Source organism: Schistocerca piceifrons, chromosome 9, assembly GCF_021461385.2.
Source record: "Schistocerca piceifrons isolate TAMUIC-IGC-003096 chromosome 9, iqSchPice1.1, whole genome shotgun sequence".
In the NCBI taxonomy this organism is placed as follows: Eukaryota; Metazoa; Arthropoda; class Insecta; order Orthoptera; family Acrididae; genus Schistocerca; species Schistocerca piceifrons.
The window spans coordinates 101,738,742-101,757,140 of NC_060146.1; the positions used below are offsets into that span (position 1 = coordinate 101,738,742).

Genomic DNA, 18,399 nt, shown 5'->3' on the forward strand with positions numbered 1-18,399 from the left:
CATCTTGCCACCTCTGGCTGTGACTGATGTCTCATGGCAGTACACTGCACCAGGCGCATAAAACTTCTAAAACAATGTTTCCATCTGTCAAGAGATCACTACTGTTGTCACTCCTGAGGCCCAAACACATGGCTCCGTTTATACAGTATACACTACTGTATCCCAATGTACACATATACATTGCACCAAGTCGCCTTCTACAGATATTTGGTGTTTTCAGGGGAATTTCAAAGGTCATATAATGGCAACCAGTAACAGCATACAAAAGGCCAGTGGGAGGAAACTTACCACTTTTTTTTGTTCTAAATCAAAGAACTAAAGTAGCCAAAAATGAGATATAGTCAACTGATCACAATTATAACATGATACTGAAAAAATTAACTTTGCCAAGTCATTACAAAAAATTGTTCTCTCATAAGAGTTAACCTTCCCCAACTTATTGCTGACTCCTCTCTGAGGAAGGAACTATTACTTCCAAAAGCTAGGTAGTGGGTCCCTCTTACTTTTTACTCATGTCTGTTGGCAATACTGCACATTTCACCTCCTGACACTAAGTGCTGGTTAGCAGTTCTGCCTCACAATTTATTAGTTATTTCAACTGAATTTACATTTGGTACAAAATTGCTGAATTCCTCACATCGTCTGTTCTTGAAAATTGGTAAGTAGGCTTTCACAATATAGTTGCTGTGCACCTCTGAGCATCTCACAATTCGAGTTTTTCAGCACTCCATGACACTCTCCCTTGGGTCAAACAAACCTGTGATCATTTGTGCTGTTGTTATTTGTAGACATTCATATCCCCTGTAAGTCCTATTCGGTTTCTTCACACTCTAGCAATATTCTAGGTCACATCACACGAGTGTTTGTGAGGAATCTCGTCTGTAGGTTGCTCACATTTTCCCAGTTTCCTATTAATGATCTCAAGTACCGTATTTACTCGAATCTAAGCCGCAATCGAATCTAAGCCGCACCTGAAAAATGAGACTCGAAATCAAGGAAAAAAAAAAAATTTCCCCAATCTAAGCCGCACCTGAAATTTGAGACTCGAAATTCAAGGGGAGAGAAAAGTTTATGGCCGCTCCTCCAAATCAAAACAAAGGTGGTCCATTGTAATATGAGACACAATTTAGGTCGAATGAATGACGATACAGCTACAGTAGTTTGGTTCGAGTAGTAAGCTTTACCAGGTACCCATTGCTATGCGTCAGGCGCTCCGTCCGTATTTATACGGGTACCCTTCCTTCTTCACACGTTTCATCTTGTTTGAATTCATTGCTTGTTTTTCTTTGATCTGACAAGTGCCGTTCTCTATGTTATAGGTGTTTACGTCACTCTAAAACTGAAAATGCCTTATTGTACTGTGTCATCCATTGTTTGTCGCATTCTGATACGAATGTTTACGACCTATCGCCGATCGCGGCATGGCTTGCTTTAGTGCGCGCTGCCGCTGCTGACCATTAAAAAATGAGAGAGGAATTGTCTCATTAGCAAAACATTGGAATGAGACTGCTATTTGTTGTTACTTACACTGCTGCTTTCTTTGATAATGGTCAACAAGAACCAAATAATAGACTGCGTATGATAGAAGATGTTCTGAACGAGAGTTTAGCGAAAAGTTTTCTCCGTTTGAAAATCTTTGCAATTTAAAAATCTAGTCAATTGCCGTGCTTCATTTCTGACTGTATCACTATTAGGCATAAGAATAATACGAATATAAACATGACAGTTTATTCTTCTGCGTTTGCTGTTGTCTCACTCTAGTTTCGTAGTTTATGGGGCAGATAGGATTTAAATGAGATAGCAGCAAACACGAAACGATACATGGCAAAATGTTTATATTCGTATTATTCTTACGGTGAAGAGAATACTGCATGTGATTCACAATTCACAAAAATTCCTATTAGCAACCATCTCTTCTCACAAGTAGGAAAAAATTCAAAACGTAGAGTTGGTCATATTGACAAACATCCCAAACAGTCTTGCCAGTGGATTTTCGTAGTACATTGAAATGCTGCTACATTCAAAGATGAACAATATGGAATTTGTATTTACTTCGTTGGATAATGTATGAAAATCCAGTGGTTGAAACACAGGGCGGAGAAAAAAGCTCGTCTTCCATCTTTGTTTTGGAAATTTATTTACTGACACAGAGCTTTTGGCGCCAGTATTTATTTTAGTGCCTGCAAAGCATGCCTGTGTAGCGCTACATACATTCGACGGCAGAAGTTCGATGTGGCGGCACCTACCAACATTTTTCAGAACTTCCGCTTGCTTTGCACTCGATTCTAAGCCGCAGGCAGTTTTTTTAATTACAAAAACCGGAAAAAAAGTGCGGCTTAGATTCGAGTAAATACGGTAAGCATTAGCTTTACCTACAATTTGACCTATATGTTCATTCTCTTAGATATCCCCAACAATTGTTACATCCAGGCATTTTCACAAGTTGACCAACTCCAGTTGTGACAGATATTGTGTTTTTGCATTCTGTGAATTTTCGTTATGGTTTCACGACAATCTATTTTTATGACAGACCTTACAGACTTGCGACAATGAAAACCTAATGGAGTCCCCCAAGTTAGTACATCTGCAGAGAGAGCAGAAATTTGTGAAGGGATATCTAGAGCTACTACATCTACAGCTACGAAAGTGTATTGGGATCATGGAGATACTTTGTTCGCTAAAAGTGACTGTAGAAGAGAAACTAATTTTAAGAATAGTGGTAGAATGGCTTTGACAAAGATTGTTGCCTGTAACAAGACCACTGCTATGAGAGCCACTGCAGAACTTAATAGGAATCTATGTAACAGAGTATAATGTGAATTAAGTAAATGAAACATTTGTGAAAGCATTTCTAGTGGCAAACATCTGTAAATCAGATGAATACAAAGAAGAGGGCTCATTGGTTCAGAAAGAATTTTAAATATTGACTGACGGAAATATTTAACGTGCGCACACATCTACTTCTATAATCTTCCCTGCCACAGTGCACATTTACATATAGATCTTGCAAAAGCCTTTTTTAGGATCTCAGAATTCTTACAATCGCTTCCCAGTACATTTTCCCATTGTAAATGTATACACTGTTGACAGTATAAATCAATTTCAAAAGAACTGTGGTACATACAGACATAGAAACAATGTAGACCCTGCCTCGTGTGTATCTTGCAGAGTGAAGTTATGAACGCAGGTGGAGAAAATATTCAACAAGCTCCCATCTAATGTACAGCAAGAAATTGGGAATCATGGCCAATTCAAAAGAAATGAGAAACTTAACTCATTAGTCCCTCTTTCCACAAATTATCTGAACATCTTGATTCAGGGAATGAAACAGTCTGTTGCCTACATGACAAATAGCAATATTCATCGAAAAGCTGCACATGAAGCACAAGTAGTAATGTACCGTAAATTGTAACCATGTAAATATTGTGCCACGAATGGCAAATGAACAGCAACTCTTAACGTATAAGCAAGTGAGAAGACAGTAGCTTCCCTCTTCCTCAAAGCAGCAGCTTTTCTTTAATTTACTCAATTATATTTAGATGGCTTAAGCACAAATGAAATTAAATGGTATAGTCGTAGTTTGCTAACATAGTATACAGAAATTACATTTTTATGGTGTTCTTGCTTTTTGTTAATGTATGCTTTGACTTACTCCACGTCCCTGAAGGTTCTCCTTTGTAGGTTCTCAGAACCCAATGAATAAATGAGAATTTAAAAAAAAAAAAAAAAAAAAAAGCACACAGCCCAGTCTTCTTCCAGTTTTAAACTACAGAGGAAATTTTGTATTGGTTTGGGTAGTCACTTCATGCTTCTCATGGGGTGTAATGTCATAGTGATCAGAAGGGCCCACTGTAGATAGAGACAAAACAGTATTGTGGCAAGACTTTATTAATACTGTACACATTTTCATCAATAAATAAGGAAAGGTGTATAATAAAATCAATCTGGTTAAAATTTTTACCATCCAAAGCATCTACTGCTAAACTCATTTTCTATACAAAATAGAGATTGTTTAGTATTAAATATTTGATAGTTATGACGGTACATAACATGGACTAATTTTAAAAATTTCCTTGTTTGGAAATAGTTTTCAGTGAACACTGTAATTATAAATATGAAATAAATGAACTATCTGTAATTCAGTCATTCTGCATATTAAAATGTACAACGCTGCACCATCAGTATCAAAAATTAGAATTTCTGCAGCCTATTTAATGACCTCTTCTGCTGTGAAACTGTAAAGTAAAATTGAGTGAAGTCAATACACAATGTTTTACTATGGTGTACTGTAATTCATGGCAACATGGGTTTGATCCTTTACAAATCAATCCTTCCTAACTCACTCACTCACTCACTCACTCTCTCTCTCTCTCTCCCTCCCCTCTCCCCCCCCCCCCCCCCCACCCCCTCTCTCTGCCACCCACACACATTCTGCAAATCAGCTGCAGTACATTACATTCACAAAAATATTTATGAAAAAATTATTAAAGCCAATAGGAAGACAATACACCTCCAAGTGGAAAATAAGTCTAGTATGTACACAACAAAGAGCACAAGTCAAGTCACAAGTGCTACAACCAAATGTGTGCAACAAATTCTATGCAACAAACCAGTGGGAGAAGAGAGAGACAGACAGAGACAGAGACAGTGTGTGTGTGTGTGTGTGTGTGTGTGTGTGAGAGAGAGAGAGAGAGAGAGAGAGAGAGAGAGAGAGAGAGAGAGAGAGAGAGAGAGAGAGATATTATATATATATTACTTTTTATGATGAATAAATGAAGTAAAAATCACAAGCATAAAGTAATAAAAATGAAGTAATGAAGGAAGACTTGGTACTGGCAACACAGCACAATTCTCAAAAAGTAAAAAACAGGAAAATGATTCGCAATGAAATGCCTTGTTTGCTACACATCAAATGAGTGTGGGATTATCGCAAGTATTCTCTGAATAAGGAACAGCTGAAAAATTTTATATGTTACAAAAACACATAACAACAGGAAATTTTAAGTAGCTACTTACATCACTCGCAGATAGCATAATTTGTCAACAATTGAGTATCACATACCAAACCTGTGAGAATTTCAGCAAAGAAACTGGGATAACATTTTACATTGGGTACAACCAGATTAGATTTTGTTTACAGAAAGCAATGATCACAAACAATCTTACAAAATAATTCTTACAGTCATCTACTCCTTTGTACAATAGGAACACAGTAATGCTTCTCAATACTGGCATATTTTTCACAGTTAGATTTTGTTTGGAATTTCTACCCTGCTTTCAACATTGTTTGCTAAACGTTTCGATGGTGGTATCAAATGTTCTGGCAACGTTTCAGGCAAATTGTGACCGTCTGCCTTCAACCTCACGAGATACATCGCCAAAGCAAATTCGTCTTTGTCGAGCATATTATCCTTGTCCACATCTGCTAGTAACCATATACTGTTCAAGATATGGCTCGGAAGCTTCGACTTCCGTAGTTCGTCCTTCACATCTGTGGAAGAAGTAAAAAGAAAAGCAGGACATTATTGTTTTTTATTTTTTTAAATTACACACACATAAAAAAATCATCACTTTCATAATTATCACGTAGAATCAAAACACAGACACTATGTGGCCGAGAGTCTCCAGAAATCGACAGCGGCTCATCCCACATAACGTAATGGCATTCAGTCTTTGGGAGAAGGTTCTTGCACACATGCACGTGCGCGCGGGCGCCCACACACACACACACACACACACACACACACAGAAAATGGCCTATCACTCTACTTAGGAAAAACACAGGTCACTTCATTTGGTACAGGTCAATAACAACCGAGCACAGAGAAAAGGAAATACGTGAAACAGAATGGTCAACATTCCTGGCTGTGAATATTACTGATGAGTACTCACTTGAAAATCACATACATCACAGATATTATCAAATACCCCAGTTCAGCAATATTGTGTGTGCTAGCTGATTCTCATGATGAAAGCATTAGAATGTTGGTCTACTTCGCACACTTTCATTAAAGAGTGTGATTTGGAATCATTTTCATCTGAAACTTCACATTTAAACACAAAGTATCCATTGCAGAGAAAAATTGCTGAAAAAGATAATATCTGGTGCCCATACTTGAACTTTATGTAGGCTACTTGTCACACTAACTACAGCACCACACTAAATAGTTGTGGAGAAACAGTTCCTATTTGAAAATAGTAGTAGCACTCATAAATATAATACCAGGGACAAAAATGCCTTATACAGATCAAATCTCAGTCTTACTCTTACATAGAAATATATAAACTATGTTGTTGTTGTTGTTGTTGTGGTCTTCAGTCCTGAGACTGGTTTGATGCAGCTCTCCATGCTACTCTATCCTGTGCAAGCTTCTTCATCTCCCAAAGCCATAAAATTATTTGATCTCTTCCATTGTGGTTAAAGATGGTGGTAGACAATGAAAAAGCTCGAAAATCAAAATGAATTAATTTGTTCTTGACCACTACTACTCTTTACAAGACATTCCATCTAGATAATGTGTGGTTTTGTTGCAATTTTTTATTTTATTGTGAAAAATTCAGTGAATCAATCATACAGAACAATAACAATACCAGAGAAGGAAAGTTGCTACTCACCATATAGCAGAGATGCTGAGTTGCGATAGGCACAACAAAAAGATTCACACAATTAAAACTTTCGGTCATTAAACCACACTGAAACCACACTGGCAGTGTCGTTTCAGCTCTCTGAGACTGCACACGTGTGCAAGTTGTGTGTGTATGTGGGCGCGCGCGCGCGCGTGTGTGTATGTGTGTCTACTGCTGACAAAGGCCTTAATGGCTGAAAGCTTTAATGGTGTTAATCTTTTTGTTGTGCCTATCACGACTCAGCATCTGTACTATATGGTGAGTAGCAACTTTCCTTCTCTGGTATTGTTACATTCCATCCTGGATTTTCCATTGTTTGATACAGAGCAGTACGTAATAACGGACTTCTGAGTGTGCTTAGTTCTTTGTTACGATTCTGCTTCATTCCATTTTCTGAAAATTAAGCTGCCTCTAGCAAATACTTAAACTTCTATCATCCACTGAGACTGAACTTTATCCCTAATGTAACAAACATTAATGTCTAGTTACAGGTAACACTGCAGTCTTGAAAACAGTTAGCAATATTTTCCTCCTTCACAATTCAAATTTTCATTCTTCTCCTCTGAACGAGGGCACCTCCGAATTTTTTATGTGAATATTCTCTAGTCTCTTTAAATAAAACAAACATGAGCAACATCCTACACGTTTATTCCTCATGTCTACATATTTGCAGCCTTCTGCTGCTAGACGGCTCCGAATCGTAGCATGTAACACAGCAGTATGTAATGTAACTATGTTGGTGCATGAGAAACAGTGTGCTGTACTCGAGTTTCAAATTTGAAAAGTTCATCCACAAGTAGAGCACTCTCCTTCAGCACAACGATGCCAGACCACATACAAATACTGCGACACCTGCAACGATCCATTGCCCTGTGTTCAGTGTCTTTGGTCATCCTCTACACAGTTCAGACTCAGCCCCATCCAATTTTCATCTGTTTCCAAAATTTAAAGAACACCTTCAAGGACTTCACTTTGATGGTGATGAAGTGGTGCAAGCAGAGCCGAGGTTGTGGCTCCATCGAGAAAGTCAAATATTCTACAGTGACTGTATCGACAAACTGGTCTGTCATTTGAAGAAACCTATTTGTCGCCAGGATGACCATGTTGAGAAATAAATATCCAGAAACGAAGAACAAAGATGCATAATGTCAGTAACATTTGTTTTATTAAAAAAGTTTTAAGTTTTCACATAAAATTTTTGGAGGCACTAGTTTTCAGCACGTTCTCATATATGAAATTTATAATTTTAGTTTTCAGTGTTTCTGACCTACCTGTTTTTGTCAGCTTTCCGTGCTGTGGCTTCAGATTATCAAACGTGTCATCATACTGGCTCCGAAATTTTTCAACAACCCATTCCTTTTCTCCTAAGCCTTGCCTGATACCTTCTCTCTCACTGAACGGATTTTCTGTGTCGACGACACTCACAAATGCACCACCTGAAAGTATTTGGCATTGTTAGTCATTGGGAAAACTATCACAATTTTGGCCAGAAATTTACCGGCAAAACAAATAGCAATCGTATTCGAAAAAATAAAAATAAAGAAAACATTAATTTTGGCAGATTGATAACTCTGCACACAATTCTTACTAAGGATGTGTGAATAGGCATTGAACAATGGCTTCTGGAAATCAACTTTATGACAACAAACCAAAATTATAAAATAAATTCATTACTTCAGAACAACAAACTGTAGTTATCAACTACAAATGGCAAAGGTTAGAACCTCCATAATACATTGCACCCACATGTCACTCACTGCTCCAAAACCCACCACAGAAAATGTGGCAGAGGGTATTAGGTACCAATTTCCTATTCCATTCACAAATGGTGTGCAAAAAGACAAGCGTCAGTAACCCTCCACGTGAAGTGAAAAAGGATGTGGTTAAATGGTTTCGGTTTGGGGAGATATTGTGTAAAGAGAGGGGTGCTTTTCTGAGTTTGAGGGTGTGACTGGAGAATTAGCAGCATTTGTAGATATAGGACAAGATATCACCAATGAAACAGAACAGAACAGTGGGTTTAGGACCTCATTCATTTTTATTTATTTATTTGTTTATTTATTTTTAATAGTAAAGTTGCTACTCAATATGCAGCGGAGATGCTGAGTTGCAGATAGGCATATTGTTTGATTTTATTTATTGCTTGATTTATTGATTTAACCTATCATGGTTAGGGCCATGAGGCTCTCATACTGTTACATGTAACCAGGCATTCCACATATTTCGCATTACACATGTTACGATTAGCGCATTACATCTAAAGTAGAATACAATATTTAGAAATTAATGACAGTGTACAAAAGACATAGTTTACATTCTTTTGCGAGTAGTATAACAATAAAGACAATTACAGGAAAATAGACTTAAACTATGAGCACTGGCAGAAATGGATACGAGGGAAAGGCCGGAAGAGGGAGAGATGGAGGAATGTGATAGAATGCAATGTGTGAAGACGGGGGAAAAGAAAGTGATGCACCCGAGGAATGAAAAGACAAAAAAGTGTACCCAGGGGAAGACGGAAGCATTTGTTTCACTGTCTGATAAGAGGAAAACTGGGCACATTTGAGAATTATGGAAACATTTGAGGGTGACAAAAGGAAGTGCTTCAGTTACTTCTTAACAGCAAAAGGGCATCAAATTGTGTGTAGCGTGCACATTAGCTCATCTGGAGGCACACAACGGCAACAGAGAAGGCATTTCCAATGTTTCTGCTTTACTTATGGGCACAGCTCAAACGCTATAATCCGTTCATCATAAGAATAAACCAGATGTAAACAAACACAAACGTGATGATTGGTCAGAAGCAGTAGCACATCTACACTGGTGTTGTTACGCTCTTGGAAGTAGTTCCTACTTATATATTAGATATCTTATCACTAAGTTACATTAAATAAAACTTTAAGATATTCAAATGTATTAAGAGCCATCAATGTTTTTCTTAATCACGCTGTAGCCACATTGTTTTTGTTTCAAAAATCGTGTACAGTCTCAGCCTCTGCAGAGTTGTGCTCTGATTGTCACGCTGTTAATGCGGAGTATGAAAATGACCGAGGCTGCTTTGTGCTCCGTAGTGAAACATGTGCGTGGAACACAGTTAAAAAGTGCCAAGAAATAGGCTGTTCTTAATGTTTTTCGTAAATTTATGGAGATAACTGGCTTTGAAGTTTTCCCAGTTTTGTCTATGATGCAGTTGATAAACTAACACACATTGAATGTGTAGCACAGTCAGTAGCGTAATGGAATGTAAAGCAAAGGAGGTTATTCATGCGTATGTTCACATTTCCCCAGTATCATTTTTTTCTTCTCATTCAATTTGAAATACCTACATCTCGTAATTATGAAACTCATCATCTTTTTTTTATGAATAATGCACATCTTCTTGTTTCTAATTACATACTGGACGTGAAATTCCTTTTTCAATTTCAAATACAAATTCTTAATTATTGATGTTTTATGAAAGACTGTTCGTAAAAGTTTTTTAATTAAGGAAATAAGGCAAAAATGAAAAATCAAATCCTGTTTATTTGGACTATGTCCATCATTTTATAACACAGAGGTAGATAAGTGAATGTATAAACATGAAAAACAATCATTTTCACAGCATCGAGCACATCATACAAATGCCGCATTTTTACATTTGCTACTGTACCATTACAATATTAACCCAACAGAACCAATCTGGAGCCAAGCTGCGGAATTTGGCCCGAGACGTAAACAGACCGTTAAGCTGCCAGACGTACTGGAACTAACGCGCACAGCTTTTTCACACGTCACTGCTGAACTCTGGCGGGATATAGAATGGCTCGTCATAAAAGAAGAAGAGAAAATGTTGCGCCTGGTTGGCTTTGTGGGTTCTGTTGTCGATAGGCTCGATATCCACAAAACAGGTGATACCTCCAGAATTGAAATGTATTTTTCGGATCCGGATAAGGAAAGAGCTAAGATATTACCAGACGACTGACTGTAAGTAATACCTTCAGTGGCTTGAATATTTAACTATATGGCGAAATCCTTGAATACTCTCTTGTGTTACACACAGCTTATGCAGAAAAATTACCCTGTGATTAAGTTAGGAATTTTCATCATTCTTGTTTTTCGCTACAATAGTACGTTAGCTAAAAACAATAATGTGTTGCAGTTTTCATCTAGTTGTCTAAGGAGCGTATTGTGGGAGATCTGCAGTGTATTATTTCATGCTGCTTAAAAATTAAATGATATTCGAAGCTGTATTGCTCCTCTGCTTGTCAGTCGATGTGCACGTAACGCACAGCACAAAACGTACCCATATTATCGTACTTGACAGTACTCGTGACAGCTTGGCTGCAGTCCCACGTGAAACTGAAACCCAGTGAGGATCCAGCAAATGCGGAAGAATACATAGTGCAATGTTTACACCAGGTTTATTCTTATGATGAACAGATTATAGATAAGAGAGACCTTGTGTTTCCATTACAGTGAGATGACAGGCACTTATCTCTGATGTGTGCTACTGAGGTGCTGGCACACTGAGGAGTCGATGAAGCAGAAACCGTGCGCAGTAACTCGTCTGATCACAACTGACTTAACTAGGTATACAAAGCAATGACGTGGTCGTACAGACAAATGTTGCAGGTGGAACACATTAAAATATTCACAATTAGTTGTAATGGTCTCATATTCTCACCACTTTGACCATGCAGGATTAGTCTGCAATAACAGAGATTCAGTATAATGAAAGCACAAGTTCACATTTCACGTCTTGTGGAAATCAAATGATGGAAAGTCTAGATAGGAATATCAACAATGTTACGGAAAGGATATATTGCTACTCATGGTCAACACGACATGTCGAGTTACAGACAGGCACAACGAAACGACAATTAAACATTTAGCTTTGGGCCAGAGGCTTCCTCAACAAAGTACACACACCCCCATTCACACGGGCAAGCACACCTCACACACACAATCGCTATCTCCAGCTGCTCTGACCAGAAATCTTGTGGAAATATGCTCTGAAACTATTTAAGGACTTACAGGCAAGCGGAAGTATGTGGCGACAGTATTTTCTGTCTAGTTGAAAAGCTCATCCAAAGTTGCAACCAAATTCTTCCCTCTTTTCTGATATGGTACTGGAATACTATAAAGATAAATATAAGAAATTGTTTGTGGGATTCATAACCTATTAATTTCTTACGGGATAACAAAATCTTCTCAAACTGTTCTGCCACTGACATGGTCTACTCGGAAAATGAGCCTCTCCGCTTTCTCCGATCTTCCTGAGCCCTCTTTGCAGCTGTTCTTTCCTGGCCTTCCCCTCTCTTTTGTGTGCATTCTTGCACACCTTTAGTCTTCTCCTCAGCTTCTCACTATTCACCTTTGTCTCGTGCGTCTTCCTATACATCTTCATTTCTTTTTTCTTCAAATGTCCATATGCTCTTAATCTTCTTTCCTAAATATTCTCTTGTAAGTGTTCCACATGTGTTATTTCCCTAACACTTTCATTTCTTATCTCTTTCACATTTGTTTCACTTATCTGACTTTGCAAGCACCTTACTTTTTTGCCCTTTCATTCCTGACCCAGGTTTCTGCAGTGCAAAATGGAATAATGTGTTTAGTATGTCATTTTATTTCAGCCAAAGTTCTGAGTCATATGCAATATCATCATGTGCTCTGAGTAACCTATCCTTTCTTTCAGACTTACCCCAAACTACCCCACTCCCCTCCATGAAGTAGGAACTATTGGTTCCAAGAGCTAGAATAGTCTATGTACTTTCATGTTTGTGTATTGGCAATACATGGCCAGCAACTATGTATTAATTAGTTCACAGTGAATTTTCCTTTTGATATACATTTAAACTATCATCAGTCTTCAAGTAACTGTTAGGTAACACGTATTACACGTCTAAAGCCCTGATCCAATGTACGGGACGATGTGAACACTCAAATCTCATCAGGTTGCATAAAAAAATAAAAAAATAAATCATCATATGGCACAGCAGCCCTTTATGAGCCTTGACATTCTTCTTCTTCTTCCTTTCCCCATTATTTATCCTGTCAGTTACAGAGTCTGCTTTTCCAGGACTTGGCAGATTTTATTTAATTATTTAATTCTGTGGCTGGATACCCTTCCTGGCACCGCAGTCAACGAGGTAACTTGAGGGGGAGAACTTGTGTGCCCCAGATGCCTGTGAATGTAAACTTTGTTCTCCAAGATATCATATTTTAACTATTTGTATGCAACATCTGTTGAGGCATAATTTAGGGATAAGGCCAACATCTGTCCAATGAGTGTGGGAAACTGTCTAGAAACCACACTCAGGCCGGCTGGTGTTTCAGCCCAAAGTCTGTGATCTGGGTAACCCTCGGCTTTCCACAGAAGGTCATTCCATTCTTTCTTGTGTATTGTCAAACTCCTCAAATTCTCGATCCCAATTTTCTTATATCCTGCTTGACAGCTTCCTCCCTTCTTAAGAACTGGACTTCCAATCCTCTGGGTTCCTTTGGGCACTGTGCTGCGTATTTCAATTGAATTTCTCAATTCTGTCATTAGCTCTCAGCACACAGATTGCCTTTTAATCTTGATACAGCTGACAATGTATGGTTCATTATTCAGATTATATAATTCACAGTTGAATCTCCTCCTCCAGGCAAAACGAAAACATAAAATAAAAAAACTAGTTCTTTAGCTCAGAGTGGAAACAATCAAAAGGAAAACTGGCAGTGTCTTTGCTGCAGGAATAATCTCACATATGCTTCTGAAATGACATTTGGTGAGTACACAGATAGGGCATTATTGTACTGCGTTGTTTTTGGCCAAAAATTCATGAACAAGCAGCAAAGCTCGAGCATGTCCCGTAAGAAATTAATAGGTTATGAATCCCACAAACAATTTCTTACATTTATCTTTATAGTATTCCAGTACCATATCAAAAAAGAGGGAAGAATTTGGTTGCAACTTTGGATGAGCTTTTCAACTAGACAGGCATGGTGTAAAAGCCATGAACTATTTCGCCATAAATGTGTCTCCCTGGACCCCCCCCCCCCCCCCCCCCCCCCTCAAAGACTGCTTTGTGCAAATGGTGCTGAATTTAAAGGAGTACTCCCTATCGATCATTTAACACTGTGGCAAGAAATGGAAGAACACAGTGATTATAATCTTCTCACTTGACTATATTTTCCAATCAATATTCTGTCTTGGCAATCCAGAATGCTTACAATGAAACAAATGAGCCTTAGTTTCGACATTATATCCATACCCTTGTTTCAATATTAGGTGTATGGATATGATGTCTAAACTAAAAAAATCTTCAACAGATTTGCACAATAAACAAGTATGTTACATTTCAGCTGTTGTAAAGCAAACTAATCTTACCGTGAATAAATTTTTTGGATCCCAATTTTTCTTCTTCAATTTTCTCTGCTGCCAACATTGACATGAACTTAGATATATCTTTCGCCAGCATGTCATCGACAGACCTCAGGAGACTGGGTGTTATCCCCTCAAATCTGTCAAAGTTCGCAGAGTTCAGCAAGACCTATAAGAAAAATTAACCATTTCAATACAATTTAATGTGACACTACTAACTGCTTCATTCATTCATCATGTTATAGAGATCCCATCAAGAGAAAGAGAAGTCAAGCTGTACATTAACAATCAACTGTACATTGTCTTCTTTCTCCTTCTTTTTCCAGGCCTTATCCCGAACCTCCACAGGATTGCCACGTTAATACGGATTAGTCAAAGTTAGTGATCAGAGGTGACCGAGTGTACTTCCTGTCATCATCCTTTGTTTCCCAGAACAGAAATTGTGTACCCCATCTATCTGTGTCTCGCGCTACACTGTGTCAAAGTGTGGGACTGTTTTTTAAGTGTTTGCAGATCCCATAACTGTGGTGGGATGTGGGTATTGCCCCAGTATACCACTAGTCGGATATGGGAAACCACGAAAAACTGACATCTGGGCTGTCCAGCACACTGGCCCTAATCGTTAATCTGCTGGGAGGACTCGACACAGGGCCAGTACGCTTCCATGAGTCCCGGAAGCAGCGTGCCGATGCATGTGGCTATTTGGGCACAACTTAATCTGTACATTCTACTAACAATAAACTATCTGCATAGTGTGTGACACTATGCCTGCCTATACAGCTACTTGTCGCCTTGTAAATTAGGAGGAAAGCTGCTGCTTGTGTTATGTTATGTTCAATAGCAGTTGTCTTCCAATAGTAATTTAATTTTTCTTGATAATATTTGTAGTTTTCAAAGAAAACAGTTACTTACATCTGAACAACAGGGGCTAGTTTACAATACAATACCTATCATACAGCTTTATTATGATCATTGCTACTTGACACATAATTAACAGAAATTTTCAGTCCATGAATCTAGATAGTTAGATAATTTGTAAGAGTGGTTAATGGGGTATGCATTAAAGTTTCTTTTGAACTAATTGGGATTCCCAATTTATTGCTTTATGTTAGGTGCAAGCTTTTCGGACACTTTAAATCGTAAAACATGATGAATCCTGCGCTGCTTCAGTGCATCATGAAATTAAATGTTTTATGCTATGAATGTAATTCAAGCCTAGATATAAATTTAACTACAGAGAATCGCAACAAAGAACTTGTCTATCGTTTCCATTACATGGACATAAAAAAATTTTTTTTTTTTTAAAGTTTACAATATTACTAAGAAGGAACTCCAGATACAGTTTTAATTGCAATAAAGATGCTATATGAAAATACACAGAACCAGAATGGCTTAGAATATATATGGATGGTTCGCAGAGTAGTGATGCAGCTGGAAATTATTTCATCAATACTCCCTGGTTGAGCAGTATATTACAAATTTTATGCTCAATGATACACACTACAACCAGCAATAAACAACCTTACATACAGAATCAACTTATTTATAAAAGATGTGATATTGACTGATTCAAGAGCAGCCATTCAAGCAACCTCAGCAAACCAATCTACAGAAACAAAACCATAAGTTTGGCAGTGTGGCCTGAGACTGCAAACTGTGTGTGTGTGTGTGTGTGTGTGTGTGTGTGTGTGAGCGCAAACGTTTGTGTGTCGTCTATTTCTGACAAAGGCCTTACTGGCCGAAAGCTTTATTTGTGACAATCTTTTTGTTGTGCCTATCTGCTACTCAGCGTCTCCTCTATGTGGTGAGTAGCAACTTTCCTTTTCACAATATTGTTACAAGCCATAACTGAAATAATACATCCCTTACAGTAGCCTGCATCATGGACACAAATAAGAAAAGTGTTTCAATGGAAACCGTCACATGTAAGAATCGACAGAAATGAGACTGTTGACTTATTGGTCAGAAAAGGAAGTTGTATACAAGCTACAAAAAATCAATTTTATCTGATACACTTCAGAAACTTACATAGCAATTTTGGAATCCCATATAACAGACATAGCAAGTAAATCAAAAGGAAAATATGGAAAAACAGACAAGACCACCAGAAGTTATACAGGAATAAACTGAGGAAGGAAGCAATAGACAGCTTTCAACTGACAATGGGACACAACTGTCTAGCCTAACATCTAAACAACACATAAGTAATTTCCACAAATGAATGGCCTATTTGCAAAACTGGTGTTGTGGATTCAGATCACCTACTGACACGATCATGTTTGGATACCAAAGCACAGAAGGAAATGAACATCCACAAACCATATTGGGATGTTACAAATTAAACCTTATACCTTTTGGCAACCTTTGCATCACTATTATTGTTGTTGTTGTGGTCTTCAGTCCTGAGACTGGTTTGATGCAGCTCTCCATGCTACTCTACCCTGTGCAAGCTGCTTCATCTCCCAGTACCTACTGCAGCCTACATCCTTCTGAATCTGCTTAGTGTATTCATCTCTTGGTCTCCCTCTACGATTTTTACCCTCCACGCTGCCCTCCAGTACTAAATTGGTGATCCCTCGATGTCTCAGAACATGTCCTACCAACCGATCCCTTCTTCTAGTCAAGTTGTGCCACAAGCTCCTCTTCTCCCCAATTCTATTCAATACCTCCTCATTAGTTATGTGATCTACCCATCTAATCTTCAGCATTCTTCTGTAGCACCACATTTCAAAGGCTTCTATTCTCTTCTTGTCTAAAGTATTTATCATCCATGTTTTACTTCCATACATGGCTACACTCCATACAAATACTTTCAGAAACGACTTCCTGACATTTAAATCTATACTCGATGTTAACAAATTTTTCTTCTTCAGAAACGCTTTCCTTGCCATTGCCAGTCTACATTTTATATCCTCTCTACTTCGACCATCGTCAGTTATTTTGCTCCCCAAATAGCAAAACTCCTTTACTACTTTAAGTGTCTCATTTCCTAATCTAATTTCCTCAGCATCACCAGACTTAATTCGACTACATTCCATTATCCTCGTATTGCTTTTGTTGATGTTCATCTTGCACCCTCCTTTCAAGACACTGTCCATTCCGTTCAGCTGCTCTTCCAAGTCCTTTGCTGTCTCTGACAGAATTACAATGTCTTCGGCAAACCTCAAAGTTTTTATTTCTTCTCCATGGATTTTAATACCTACTCCGAACTTTTCTTTTGTTTCCTTTACTTCTTGCTCAATATACAGATTGAATAACATCGGGGATAGGCTACAACCCTGTCTCACTCCCTTCCCAACCACTGCTTCCCTTTCATACCCCTCGACTCTTGTAACTGCCATCTGCTTTCTGTACAAATTATAAATAGCCTTTCGCTCCCTATATTTTACCCCTGCCACCTTCAGAATTTGAAAGAGAGTATTCCAATCAACATTGTCAAAATCTTTCTCTAAGTCTACAGATGCTAGAAATGTAGGTTTGCCTTTCCTTAATCTTTCTTCTAATATAAGTCGTAGGGTCAGTATTGCCTCACATGTTCCAACATTTCTACGGAATCCAAACTGATCTTCCCAGAGGTTGGTTTCTATCAGTTTTTCCATTCGTCTGTAAAGAATTTGCGTTAGTATTTTGCAGCTGTGACTTATTAAACTGATAGTTCGGTAATTTTCACATCTGTCAACACCTGCTTTCTTTGGGATTGGAATTATTATATTCTTCTTGAAGTCTGAGGGTATTTCGCCTGTCTCATACATCTTGCTCACCAGATGGTAGTGTTTTGTCAGGACTGGCTCTCCCAAGGCCGTCAGTAGTTCTAATGGAATGTTGTCTACTCCTGGGGCCTTGTTTCGACTCAGGTCTTTCAGTGCTCTGTCACACTCTTCACGCAGTATCATATCTCCCATTTCATCTTCATCTACATCCTATTCCATTTCCATAATATTGTCCTCAAGTACTCCACCCTTGTATAGACCCTCTATACACTCCTTCCACCTTCCTGCTTTCCCTTCTTTGCTTAGAACTGAGTTTCCATCAAAGCTCCTGATATTCATGCAAGTGGTTCTCATTTCTCCAAAGGTCTCTTTAATTTTCCTGTAAGCAGTATCTATCTTACCCCTAGTGAGATAAGTCTCTACATCCTTACATTTGTCCTCTAGCCATTCCTGCTTAGCCATTTTGCACTTCCTGTTGACCTCATTTTTGAGACGTTTGTATTCCTTTTTGCCTGCTTCATTTACTGCATTTTTATATTTTCTTCTTTCATCAATTAAATTCAATATTTCTTCTGTTATCCAAGGGTTTCTACTAGCCCTCGTCTTTTTACCTATTTGTTCCTCTGTTGCCTTCACTATTTCATCCCTCAAAGCTACCCATTCTTCTTCTACTGTATTTCTTTCCCCCATTACTGTCAATTGTTCCCTTATACTCTC

General features: G+C 38.2%; 1 protein-coding gene across 1 annotated transcript in view; it reads right to left on the reverse strand.

The window, feature by feature from the left end:
* Nucleotides 1–5,224: 5,224 nt before the first annotated feature.
* Nucleotides 5,225–18,399, reverse strand: part of LOC124716965 (EH domain-containing protein 1-like) — a 48,595-nt gene continuing 35,420 nt past the window's right edge. Inside the window, exons 5-7 of the mRNA XM_047243565.1 lie at nucleotides 13,979–14,141; nucleotides 7,899–8,063; nucleotides 5,225–5,491 (exon numbers count right to left, since the gene is read on the reverse strand). Coding sequence (XP_047099521.1) covers nucleotides 5,247–5,491; nucleotides 7,899–8,063; nucleotides 13,979–14,141 — 573 coding nt within the window. The 3' untranslated portion in view covers nucleotides 5,225–5,246. The remainder of the gene's footprint in view (nucleotides 5,492–7,898; nucleotides 8,064–13,978; nucleotides 14,142–18,399) is intronic.